Source organism: Natrix helvetica (genome assembly GCF_964273705.1).
Source record: "Natrix helvetica genome assembly, chromosome: 2".
Lineage (NCBI taxonomy): Eukaryota > Metazoa > Chordata > Lepidosauria > Squamata > Natricidae > Natrix > Natrix helvetica.
Window position 1 is genome coordinate 139,933,105 of NC_138552.1, and position 14,293 is coordinate 139,947,397.

Consider the following 14,293-nt stretch of genomic DNA (forward strand, 5'->3'; position numbering starts at 1 on the left):
ACCCGTTGGTCAAAAGTTATAGTCATTTCTAAACATGATTTATTCTTAGAGTTTTAGATGAAGCAACCAATGTAGTTTTAGTGTGGTGTATGAACTAGGCCAAATAGATTCAAAGACGTGTACCCGGATTGGAGACTATGCAAGTGAATGAATGCATTAAAAAAAACTTCTAACCTATCAACAAAGAAGAAAATATATTAGCTTTGCTTACCAAGGTATGAGTTGCCCAAATCTGGTTGTTTTGGTCCGATTAATAAAAAAGCCTGCAAGAGGATCTGCAGCAGCTCCACACGCTCTGCCAAGGACCTGCACCAAGGAGGCCTGGAATGGTGGGATCTGGAAAAAAAAACACCAAGCAGCAGTTATCTGAAGTACAACATACTTATCTTAAAAAGCCATCAGTGCTAAATAACTTGCCCATATCACAATATTTTGCCCTGTATAAAGCATGGACATTTTTGACTACAATGTCCTATGAGAAACTTTAGTTGGTTTGAAATAATTTTATTCATCTGGAATTTGCTCCACATATTTAAATAAATATTGCATCATGCCATATTTTAATTGTAACTAATGGTTATCAAAGAGTTAACATGTTTATTGTCTCAGAAATCGGACAGCAAACCATGAACTATGCTCCATAAACAATTTCATTTGATTTTTGTGTATGTGTGATGTCATATAATCCACACTCCATAGATTTTAGAGGTAGTTTTTCAAAATATTGGACGAATGTTACAGAAAAATACAATAAAAACCAATATTGTTGGTATGAAAATTACATGATTGGTCCAGGAAGGCACTGACAGTGACAGATGATTCAAAGAAGACTTTCCCTTATTAGATCAAGAGTGAACCTCCCTCTGCTCTCTGAATGATGGGGAACGATAAATGCGGATAACATTGAGATGATAGTTTGGTCTATGTGTTAGTTAGAACTCACGGTCTCCTGGTTTGTAGGCCAGCATCTTAACATGCTGCCTACAAACCAGGAGACGGTGAGTTCTAATTCCACTTTAGGCATGAAATCTGGCTGGGCGATTTTGGGCCAGTCACTCTCTCTCAGCTAAAGTTACATCACAGGGTTGTTGTGCAGAAAATAGGAGGAAAAGAGAGTATTAACTATGTTTGCCACCTTGAGTTATAAAATAAGAAAGGTGGGATATAAATAAATAAGATAGTTTCTATGAATCAAAAACTCACTTTTATAATAATCAGCTCGTTATAGGAAGCAGGGCAAAACAAATTCTGGAAACATTTTTTTGGCTAAAATAATATAAACTAACCATTCATATTTTAATTGCTTTCCATGGCTTTTCCTCTCTGAGTATGGAATCCAGAGAAAAACTGAATAAATTAAATGTTAAGTTATCACACATGACATGACCAACCATGGCAATATCTTTATAAGACACCGGGAGCCTCTGAGAGTGAGTTGGGTGGCCATATAGTAGAATTTTTTCCTTAAATGAATAAATCTCAAGCTTAAACTTGGAATTTGAGGGTGCTTAGGCTTCCGAAAATGCTTACCTGAGCAATATCCAAGAGGTAGATTTGCAGAAAGAATGAGGTGGCACTGCTCGCAACCTGATTAGGGGCCCCTCCAATGCCATAGCATAATTTGCTGCACACAGAAAGTTTGTCTTCATGAGCAAGCTAAAAAGGTGAGGAAAAGACCAAAGATTTTCTTGAAAGTTCAGGACACGATTCAATATCAAGTTGATGCCTCCTTCTACGTAATGCAATATAAAGACTTTATGACCGCTGTCAAATCATTCCTCCTTTCCCTTCTTCCCTTTGGCTTTACCTTGTTTAACTTCTAGATTGACGAAAAGACCTGAATATCTTAAAAACTGGCTCATGAATTCTGGAATGGATCTTACCAATACTGTAATATATTTCGAGGATTTAATATTTTCTGTTGCTATGATCATCCAACTGGCCCTCCCCACAGTAAAATCTCTTGTACTTAGTTAAATGGGTATTAAATAATTTTAATTTTCACTGGAGTGCTATTTATGTAAGGAAGAAATAAATAAATAAGTTATAAAAGTAATTCTGAATATTAATTTAAATTTGCTAGATTATCCTAATATTGTTCCTGATATGATAGATTATCCTGATATTGCTTTATAATAGTCCAGACAAAACATATATGTCCTAGAATAATGTTAGAATTAGGGTCCATTCTGGGTCGGACCCAGAGGTGGTCTGGTCCCAATGACCAATCTAGTTTGGATCCATCAGAAAAAAATCTCCATCCTCTTCTTTTTCATTTCGTTTTTGTGAGGCTGTACCAGAGGTGATATTCAGCAGGTTCTGACCAGTTCTGGAGAACTGGTAGCGGAAATTTTGAGTAGTTCAGCGAACCGGTAAATACCACCTCTGACTGGCCCCGCCCCCATCTATTCTCTTCCTCCCGAGTCCCAGCTGATCAGGAGGGAATGGGGATTTTGCAGTAACCTTCCCCTGGAGTGGGGAGGGAATGGAGATTTTACAGTATCCTTCCCCTGCCACGCCCACCAAGCCACGCCCACAGAACCGGTAATAAAGATTTTAGAATCCCACCACTAAGCTGTACCTAATGTGCTTAACCAACGACAGGAAAGTTAATCTAGACTGTCTGAAACATGTTTTCTTGTGCCTGTTTTCAAAACTGTTATTGAAGTTTTCATTTTATGCTGTGCCTTGAGAGACGTTCAGACAGGGCCACATGTAATGGCTCCTGCACAGACACAGCATATGTTCTTCTGCTCTAGGAAAAGAAACCTGATTGTATGGCATTGCCTTTCCGACTGGGATAGGCAATTGGAGCATTGAGGCAACTGTAGAAAAGAAAATGCTATGGGCCATAAACTAATACCTAAAAAGCCAATCTGAAGAAAATGAGTGACACAGGAATTATACCTGAAGTTTATAGTGCAGAATATTATTTTTAATTAAAATATAGGATGTAAACCTAATAAATTGAAAACTGAAAGGGAATGGGCCAAATAGGTAGTACTTGACTTACAACTGTTCATTTAGTGACTGTTTAAAATTACAAGGCACTGAAAAAAGTGCCTTTTGACCATTTTTCACACTTATGACTATTACACCATCTCCATGGTCATGTAATCAAAATTCAGATGCTTGGCTACTGGCTCATATTTATGACAGTTGCAATGTTCCGGGGTCCTTTTGCGACTTCTGACAAAGTCAATGGGGAAGCCTGATTCCTTTGACAATTGTATTATTAACTTAATAACTTCAGTGATTCCCTAACAACTATAACAAGAAAAGTCGTAAAGTGAGGCAAAATCAACCTAACCAATGTTTCATTTAGCAACAGAAATTTTGGCCTCGATTGTGGTCATAAGTCAAGGACTACCTATAAAGGGTATGAGCAGGGATAGGGAACTACCTGTCAATTTGCTAAATAAATAAATAATTCTATATAAATACTTCTATTGGAAGAGAGGACAAACTTTTTGAATAGATTAAAAGCAAAATGGGAATCAGATATAAAAGTCCCTTTACTTTTAATTTTATGACTGACATAAAAGAGCATTGGAGTCAATGTTGGCCAAAATTAGGGAAAACTCATTTAAGTATTTTTAAAAAGTTACTTAACACCAAGGAAACTGAACATGATGGATTCTAATATAAAATCAACGTACTGGAGAAAATGTAAAGAAATAGGTAATGTGAAGAAATATAAATGTAAAGAAATCTTTCGTGTCTTTTAAAGTGGCTCAGTCTTTTTTGATGGAAATTTTATTAAAATAGACCAGGTCACAATCTAGGCAATTATATAAAATCTTACATTGGTCTATTTAAAAAATAATAATCTAAACAACACTGGAAACTTTAACCTTAACCTGATAGTATTCTTACTATCACACACACACACACACACACACACACACACACGTGTGTGTGTGTGTGTGTGTGTGTGTGTGTGTGTGTGTAAGGAGGAGAGCCTGTGACTTAGTGGCTAAGACTCCTGCCTAATATGTAATACAGCCCAGGTTCAAATCCCAGTAAGGGTATGGCTAGCTGATGAGAGCTAAATAGCTTGAAATAAATCTATACTAGTTTCCCTTTATTTATTTATCAGCACAAATACAACACACACACACACACACATATATATACATAGATTTTCACGGGTGTAGGTATGCTGGTCTTGTTGTATTCGGGTCTTTTCCCATGTAAGATTGAGATTGTCTTGGCAATGTTTCAGCGAGGTCTCATGCCATCCTCAGGCTGGGTTTTGGGCTTAAAGCATAGTCGGAGCTGCCGTCTTTCTATAGATCTTGGTGGGGGTGGTGGAGTGCTGGCTTTGTTTCAGTAAGTGGAATGATTGGTCGTGTGGTTGTATCATGATTGGTAGATTGGTGCTGATTGGTTCTGGCTGTGTGTCCATTGTTGTTTTGTGTTGTAACAGCCTGGGTGATGGATGGGGCTCGTTTGTTGACTAGGGCTGGTTTCCAGATGTCATATCACTCTTCACTCAAGTGCCTATAAAAGAAGCCTTGACAGCTATCCAGAACAAACACAACCCCCCTAAACACATCCTGGACCTGACCAACCACTGCCTAACCAACACATACTTCATCCATAATGGACAAAGATACAAACAGATAGAAAAAGCATCCATGGGATCACCCCTCTCACCCGTCATCGCAAACGTATACATGGAACATTTTGAAACTAATGCCTTAGATAAATCTGAACACAACCCCAAACTCTGGCTTTGATATCTTGATGACACTTTTGTGATTTGGCCACATGGGAAAGAAAAACTGGATAACTTCCTCACACATCTCAACAGCCTACACCCCAAAATACAATTCACTATGGAAATAGAAGCAAACAACCAACTTCCCTTTCTGGACGTCCTAATCCACAAAAAACCCAATGGCTCCCTAGGACACACCATCTACCGGAAAAAACACACACACCAACCGCTACTTAAACGCACAATCCCATCACCACCCTGCACAGATCAACTCTGTAGCCAAGACCCTCATCTCCAGAACCAAATGCCTAGCCAACAAAGACCACCTGAAAACTGAATTACATACTCACAAATGTATTAATCTCCAACGGATTCCAAAGAAAAACAATTACCAACCTAATCTAAAGGGAGACTCCCCCCAAAACCCAAGACACAGAACAGGACAACTGCATCACCCTCCTCCCTTACATCAAAGGCACCACAGATAAAATCAGCAAAATTCTCCACAAAAATAATATCAAGACAGCGTTCAAAACTGACCAAAAATTAGCCAACATCTTAAGAAACCCCAAAGACAAAATCCAGCTAGAAAACCAAGGCGTCTACGAAATACCATGCAAAATCTGCCCTGCAACATACATAGGACAAATGAACAGGAGAATAAATACATGCATCGCAGAACACAAGAACGCAGTAAGAAAAAAAGAAAAAACTTCCTCCCTTTTCCAGGATCTTAAAGCTACAGGACATGAAATTAATTTTGAAGGAACCAGGTTAATCTCCAAAACAGAACACTTCAACAAGAGAATACTATATATATATATATAGTTGTATTGTTAATTGCTGATAAATTCAAGTAAAGAAAAGAAGACTTAAAACTTATTTTTGAAAAAACCAGTCCCACTCAAGATAATGGACTGCCAACATTAAAAAAATGAAACATCTGCTTTGCACCAGGTGTCTATTCTTGTTCCTCAGTAAGAATATAAAAAATAGTAAACGCACTAATACAATTAATGCAAACTCTATCATAGCACTTAAATCCCACTGGTTAAAGTTATTTTTCAATCTCAAACAACATTCTGTCTCACAAATAGTTATCTGCCTCCCCTATCCCTACCCTGATGACAGAAAAACAATACTATAGCAGGCCTGAAATGGGCTGTGTAAGTCAAGAAGGCTCAGGCATTCAATTCAGAGCTTTTTTTAAAGGACAGAAAATAGTCATTTATTTTACTTTGAATGTCATGAACTTTCCTATTGTAACTAGTGAAAGAAATTGTTTCCCCTTTTTAAAACATGTTAATTGATTCACATAACATGGTAAGGAACCATAGTTTGTGAATACATCACTATTGGATGGGCTCGCACAGAATTTGCAGATTGCAAGGTTTAGGTATGTGCCACATATTAAGCCAACACTAAACCAACAATTTGAAGCCTTAGCACAATGTATGAATCCATTAATTAGGGATTATATCTTGAATTTATTCAAAACACAATTTGCATTTGCTTGTTTGTGGCTTGAGAGGTTGTGTGAAACTCATTTATTGTGATGTACAAATCATAATGGATGGGTCTAGACAAATATAGGTAATATTCGACTTACAACAGTTCGTTTAGTGACTGTTTGAAGTTACAATGGTACTGACTTATGATCATTTTTCACATTTATGACCATTCAGTATCCCCATGGTCATGTGATCAAAATTCAGACACTTAGTAACTGGCTCATATTTATGATGATCGCAGTGCCCACGGTCACGTGACCACATTTTGCAAAACTCTGACAAGCAAAGTCAGTGGGGAAGCCAGATTTACTTAACAACTGTGTTGCCAACTGTACAACTGGAGTGGTTCACTTAACAACTCTGGCAGAAATAACCATAAAGTGGGCTAAGACACACTTAACAATCTTACTTAGCCACAGAAATTTTGGGCTCAACTATGGCTGGGTGCTGTGTGAATCCAACCAACTAATTTATTCAGCAAACCATATAGCACAATAGTTTGGCATAATTTATTTGAAGTACTGTACTAAAACATTATTTAGGACAGAATTGTGAAACAGATATTGTAGCTCTGGCTTCATACATTGCATTAATCCAAACCACCAGCATTTGATAACTTCAGCATGAGCCAGTCACTATCCTAGTTTGCATTAAACCAAGGTTAGAACTGCAGAAAAAACAATTACTACCAACTTGCTTTCCATTGAGGACCTGTACATTGCACGAGTCAAAAAGAGGGCCATGAAAATATTTATAGACCCCCGCATCCTGGACATAAATTGTTTCAACTCCTACCCTCAAAACGATGCTATAGAGTACTGCACACCAAGACAACTAGACACAAGAACAGTTTTTCCCCGAACGCCATTACTCTGCTAAACAAATAATTCCCTCACCAGTGTCACACTATTCACTAAGGCTGCATTACTATGACTATTAGTTTAGGATTTATATTGATATTGTTTCCTGATTGCTTATTTGTACCCTATGACTATCATTAAGTGTTGTACCTTATGATTCATGTACACTGAGAGCATATGCACGAAAGAAAAATTGCTTGTGTGACCCAATCACACTTGGCCAATAAAGAATTCTATTCTATTCTATTCTAGGTTTGTTCCACCACACTTTCCATATTAACACCGTATGTTTCTTCATATTCATATTTGAGTACACAAAATTATAAATTCAAATCAACCATTTTACATTTTTGTGGAATGTGAGAATCCTGTCATAAAGCAGCCAGAAGTTTCAAAGAAATGTATAATTTGAAAAGGCATCCCTCATTCAAACTAATAAGGAAAGAGCAAGTTTGTGTGAGAATAAATCTCCATCACTGAGTATATTGAAAAGAGCACCATGGGCTAACAGAAATGTGATGAATAACAAAAGATGTTTTAAAGTACAACTTCATTGGTCTAAATGTATGTTTTTGTATATGTGTGTATGTTTGAATTTTATAGCTGAATAACAATAACAAAGTCCATTTAATATATAAAATAAAGAATAATTCATCAATTATAAGTTGCTAATGCAGCTACTCCTTTTCTTCATTACTATCAGGCTAGTCCAGTCAAGGCTGGAAGGAACAACAGAATATGGAGCTGTCAGATAAAATTCTAAACCAGTCTTATCACCAATGCCTGCAGGCACTTTCTTTGAGCATTCATCTTTAAGAAAGTATTTCATGAACTCACAATGCCAAGACAACTTTCTAAAAAAAAGTTGCAAATAAGTTTTAAATGTATAATCTACTTAGTTTGCCTATTTGAAATGGGGAGTTACTAATTCTAATAGAGCTAATTGGAAACATTTTTAGAAGAATATTTTAAATTACAATACAGTATAATTTTCTTTGTAGCCCTCTTACTGAGATCTAAATAACATCATCTTCCTCATAATTATTAACATAATTCACTGAAATTCCCAGCTTATGCCTAGATCGTAGACTCTGACCTGGTTCATGCTTATGTAACCATAGTTTGTTGAATGCATCACAATGACTGTGCTTAGCCAAAAACAAACTTCTTCACCTGATTACCCCAATACCGTTACCTATACAAGGTTTAACTTAAAGCATGTTTCTATTGTTTAAATGCCCGAAAAGGCAATGATTTTCACCTTTTATAGTTCTGAAGTTTTAAGATACACTTGTTTTTTTATCATTTCCAGGATGAACTTCATCCCAATATCTATTGCCATCATGGAGGGGGAAAAACGGACTGAAAATTTCTACTTTTTTTCCTTCCCAAAAACACATCCCTTGTGGTGTGTATTATTCAGCTGGAATAACCCTAACATCATAATGCACTCTTTGGAAGGAGGATACCTAGAGTTACATATTGCACCAAGCCGAAATATGCTCATTTCACCTTGGTTTAATATGTTGGGTGACTTATAGACACTGTAAGCTTTATAGTTTTAGTCCCCTTGGAAATGATGCCACCAAAATGAAGGGGGCCTAATGCCCTGCTCTTGAAAAGGCATCTCCACAACAGATGGGCCAGCCAGATCTCTGATCAAGGAAAACCATCAGTTTGAAATACTTCCATTGTCAGTAGTTTGATCACTTTTAAAGTTTATCTAAAATTTACCTTCTTACAGCTAAAGCTACTTCAATCTAGTTCTGCATCGTGAAAAAAACAAAGATCAAGCTTCTGCCTTCCTTAAAAGGAACAAGGGTTTTGATACTGTACTTGAATTCCCTCATTTCACCAACATCTTTTCTTTCCATATATCTTATCTCCTATTATCAGATGCCCAGCTGGTACTCCCCAAAAGTGTAAGCACTGTTTAGTCCATGAACGGGAAACCACCAGGAACCAGGAGCTAGGGGCCAGATCAATAAGTCTAAGAAATATTGTGCAGAAAGTCAATGGTAAATCTCATGCAGTTGCCAAGAGATCAATATTTTTTTATTTAGTTTGTCAAATCACACTTGGCCAATAAAGAATTCTATACCTATAACAGGTAAAGTATAGACATGGATATGAACAAAGGAAATGAGGATATTAGGAAATGAAATATTAAGTACTCCAAAGATTCCTGGACTAAGGAATTTGCACTGCCTCCTTCGCCGTCTTGAAAGGATTCGGAGAAGCACCTCAGAAACCTTTAAGCTTCTCCCCGGTCCCAATAGCGCGGGAGCATGCCTGAAGAAGCCAGACGGCGCAAGCTGGAGGATCGCGAGACTCACCCCTTCGACCGACCGCCCCAGCGACAGCTCCGGCTCTTGAAAGTGGCTGGATTGACCGGTGTCTTGCAATGGAAGGTTTGGAGGCAGCTTGCCTTGTTGCCCCCGCGGCGGATCTTTGGCTCCAACACCTGCCATCCCAGCTTAGACAGTAGCCTCTCCAGCTTTCTGCCACCGGCTTTTCGGCACTTGATAATCCGGGGCGGGACCGATCGCAGGAGGGAGCCTTGTGTGGAGAGCACTGAAAAGCCAGCCGCTTTGCCCACAGCCTTCCGGACCCGTTCAGTAGGACGCGGAATGTTCCTGTACCGCGGAGAAGGAAACCAGCCTCACCTCGTGCCGGACTCGCGTCTTCTGGACGGGATACAGCCTGCATTTTGCTTCCAGCCCCGTGCGGAGCCATGCATTGCATCCGGATCTCAAATCATCACCATCCCCTTCTCCCTTAAAGCGCCGCCTGCCCGCCTGGCACTGTTCTTTCACAGCATCCGAATGTTGCTCCACCGGGACATGCGGGGTTGGTTGGCGCCCCCGGGAATCCCGAGGTCGGGTTTGCAAACCTGTCGTTGTGCGGAGCCCCTTGTTAGTTGCGGCCTGAGGTGCGCAGGTACGCAGCTCATTGCACTTCATCTTGGAACTAAATTTTCAGGAAGGCGCTGGTTGCAACGACTGGAATGCAAGCCACGGGGGGCTGGCTTCACGGTAAAATACGGTACCCCATTTTACGGTAGTGGTTCCGTGATATGTGACCCTAACATTGAATAAATGGACTAAAATATACGGGCTTTTTAAAAAAAAATTTTCTCCCGCCTTTATTTTATAAATAAGGCGAGGAGCATATCCAACACACCTCCCTCTTCCTATTTTCTTCAACAACAACCCTGTAAGGTGGGTTGGGCTGAGAGAAAGAGAGTGACTGGCGACTGGCCCAAAGCCAGCCGGCTTTCGTGGCTGAAGCGGGATTTAGAAATCACAGTGTAAATGGTACCTTAATCACTACATACGTGGTTTTCCCGTGCTTGCAGGAAAGGCTTGGCGACTGTCTCTATATATTATGGTATTGTGTTGCGTTACAAATGCAAACTAAATACGCTCCATTCTCAGGCATATTATATACACGTATTCCCCCCAAATTAAGACTATGGTGGTGTATTTCCCCCTCTAATTTACTCTTTCAAAATTGGAAAGACGTCCTAGATTTTCTGAGAATATATTGCAACGGGACGGACGTAATTTCTCTTTTCTTTTGAGGGGTAAGTGACTTACGTTCCAGATTACATTCCATATTTCCACCCGGTAGATACAGTATCCCACATTTTAAGAACTTGCAAATGTGAAGTTGTATTATCGCAGAAATAACCCATTTTTTAAAAAGTTAATACTTGTTTTCAAAAGTCCAGTCAACTTTTGACTACCAAGAATTTATTTATTTAAGGAATTTATATTGCCGCCTATTCGCACATGGCGACTCAAGGTGGCTTACCGAATATAAAATCTCATATAAAACAGATTCCACTATGGATACAAATAGCCTGTTTTACATCCATGCGTCAACTTCCGAATTCGGTTTTGTATGGAAAATAAGTGTAAAATGGAATATTATGAAATAGGAACAATTCTCTGTTTAACCTGTTCGTGTATCTAATTTCCAACTAAGTTATGGTTACTTCATAGTACTATTTGGCTTTGGGGTAAAGTTAACAAATGAGAATTCCACATTTGTCAAAGGTGGTAATTCATTCCTGTTGGTGGAAATTCAAAATCTGAAACAGGTTTTATACTCTTTGCTCCCTTTTAATTGCCTGAGTCTTGACTGGGGCTGAACACAGATTATCGGTTTTTCAACAGCAAATTTAACAACTATTGACACCTCTCCAAAATTGCAAATCTGGATGCTGCTATGGCTATGACTGATATTTGTCTGACATCAGTGAAACATCTTGCAGATCATTTTCTAAACAGCGTTATTCAAATATTATTTCTTAAGGAAATTTGAATTGCTTTTTTCTTATTTAAGGTTTCTTTTCAACGCATTCTTCATTTTAATCTAAAGAGGATGTCTTGAAAGAGCAGGAGAAATCTTTTTCAATGAAATACTTGTGGCTTTGATTATTCTACCGTATAACCAAAGAAGCAAGATACAGGTAGTCCTTGATTTACAACAGTTCATTTAATGACATTTCGAAGTTACAATTGCACTGAAAAAAGTGACTTCTGACAATTTTTTGCACTTACAACCATTATAATATCCCCGTGGTTACGTGATAACAAATCATACTCTTGTCAACTGACTCATATTGGTGACATATGCAGCGTCCCAGGTCACCTTTTGTGACCTGACAAAGTCAATGGGGAAGCCAGATTCACTTAACAACCAGGTTACTAACTTAACAATTGCAGAGATTAATTTAGCAATTGTGGCAAGAAAGGTCATAATTTGGGGCAAAACTCACTTAACAAATGTCTCACTCAACAACATAAATTTTGGGCTCAATGGTGGTCGTGTCGTGGACTACCTGTAGTAGCATACTAGGACATAATATCTCATACATGGTTTTTAACTTAAATGAAATGGATGTTTCTGATGAGATGTCCTGGTTAAAATTCATAAGATACATTCCATTCCAGGTAACAGATTCAGTTCTGTACAAATGTGTAGATAAAATCAAACAAGATGTAAAGATCAGTTACTTTTAGAAACATCATAGAGAGCTAGAAACAGAAGACATCAACATTTCTATACTGATTTTATACTCCACATTGTTCTGTGCTTTGTTAAGAGATATAACCTGCAGTTTTTAAAATAATGAATAGAAGATATAGCACATCCTACAAGATGACCTTTTAGTTTCCTGAGATACTGGGACATACACATCCTGAATTGTATGCAAGCATGTTTTTATATGTGCTGATATATAAGTTAGCATATTGCTGTTGAGATTTCAAGCATATTTCATTTTTAAGTGGTTACATGTGTAACAATTCACAAAGATAGTATTTCACACAGAAGTAGGGAAGTCTATAAACCTTGTAAAGTTGTAATGATTTTGAAGAATGTTTAGATTTATTTCATTGCAGGAATTTACAAATAAAAATCCCCATTAGTCTGCATCAGTAAAATTAATTCTTACACAAAAGATGATACAATGGTAATAGAAATGAAATTATAATGTTTCAAATTGTGAGACTATCTATTCCATATTGGTTGTTACAAAAAAACCTTGGGGGACTCATATCATTTATCAACTAGTTCCATGTTAAAGCATTTAACCAAATAAAAAAATACATGCACACATCCATACATAAAAATATTTTTTAAAATAATGCTTAAAATTCATTTTGGTCTAGGGATGATATTAGTAGGCTTTGACTCTTAGCTCCTCCTCTTGGTCACTAGTAGAGGTAATTTGCAGATGGAGAAGACCCAGGTCATATACCACACAATGCCTTATTTTGCTTTACTTTGCTTTATTAATTGGCTCAATCCATACAAAGAAAGTGAAAGCAAGCATTATACTTTGTTTGAATTTAGCAGGATCTCTGATGTTTAGCATTGGGATGTAGGAAACCTCCTTGGCTATCCAACAATACCCCCTGCACCGTTATGATGCATCAGCATAACCTACACTAAAATGAAAGGTATAGAAAAAAGGTAAAAAACGCAACCCCACAAGATTTCGGTGTCCTAATCATCCAAGAGGTGTGGTGGCGTAGTGGTTAGAATGCAGTATTGCAGGCTAATTCTGCCGACTGCCAGCAGTTCGATCCTGACTCAACCTTCCAAGATTGGTAAAATGAGGATCCAGATTGTTGGTGGCAATAAGCTGACTCTGTAAACAGCTTAAAGAGGGCTATAAAGCACCATGAAGTGGTATATACACTATATTGCCAAAAGTATTCGCTCACCCATCCAAATAATCAGAATCATGTGTTCCAATCACTTCCATAGCCACAGGTGTATAAAACCAAGTACCTAGACTGTTTTTACAAACATTTGTGAAAGAATGGGTCGCTCTCAGGAGCTCAGTGAATTCCAGCGTGGAACTGTAATAGGATGCCACCTGTGCAACAAATCCAGTCGTGAAATTTCCTCGCTCCTAAATATTCCACGGTCAACTGTCAGCTGTATTATAAGAACGTGGAAGTGTTTGAGAACGACAGCAACTCAGCCACAAAGTGGTAGGCCACGTAAACTCGTCCAACATCAGTGTGTGACCTCACAAATGCGCTTCTGGAAGAATGGTCACAAATTCCCATAAACACACTCCTGAACCTTGTGGACAGCCTTCCCAGAAGAGTTGAAGCTGTTATAGCTGCAACGGGTGGACTGACGTCATATTGAACCCTATGGATTAGGAATGGGATGTCACTTACAGTAAGTTCATATGCGAGTAAAGGCAGGTGAGCGAATACTTTTGGCAATATAGTGTAAATGTGCTTTTCCTAAAACATTGTTATTTAGAGACAAAAACTACTGGATGTATACTTTGCTAGGCTAAGATTTATTCAATGATGAGTTAATAAATTAGCCATTACTGGCTGGGTTTACACATCATTCTTAAGTTGTAAGCCAAAGTTCATAACCTAAAAGGCCTTGGCTTGCATATCACAATAAGGGAGAAAAAATTAAACTGGATGCATATCCAGCCATGTAAAAACAGCACCTTTTGCCCAACAAGCAATGGAATTCACAAATAAGGCCAAGTAATATATCCTGATGGCAAAATCCCATTTCTGATGTATTAAAAAAACAAACAACTGGTATTCTGGGATAATATTTGATGCCTTTGTTGCAGCACAGATGGAGAAAGGCGGCCTTATTTCTGAGATGGATCATCAAAGAAAAAAATGTCCCAGCTGCAAAGC

General features: G+C 38.2%; 1 protein-coding gene across 2 annotated transcripts in view; it reads right to left on the bottom strand.

Annotated features, from left to right (window-relative positions):
* MFSD2B (MFSD2 lysolipid transporter B, sphingolipid) overlaps positions 1-9,637 on the bottom strand; it is a 34,528-nt gene extending 24,891 nt beyond the window's left edge. For both annotated transcript variants that reach the window (XM_081944199.1, XM_081944198.1), the window contains exons 1-3: positions 9,431-9,637; positions 1,531-1,656; positions 212-336 (exon numbers count right to left, since the gene is read on the bottom strand). In XM_081944199.1, coding sequence (XP_081800325.1) covers positions 212-336; positions 1,531-1,656; positions 9,431-9,565 — 386 coding nt within the window. In that variant the 5' untranslated portion in view covers positions 9,566-9,637. The remainder of the gene's footprint in view (positions 1-211; positions 337-1,530; positions 1,657-9,430) is intronic.
* Positions 9,638-14,293: the final 4,656 nt, after the last annotated feature.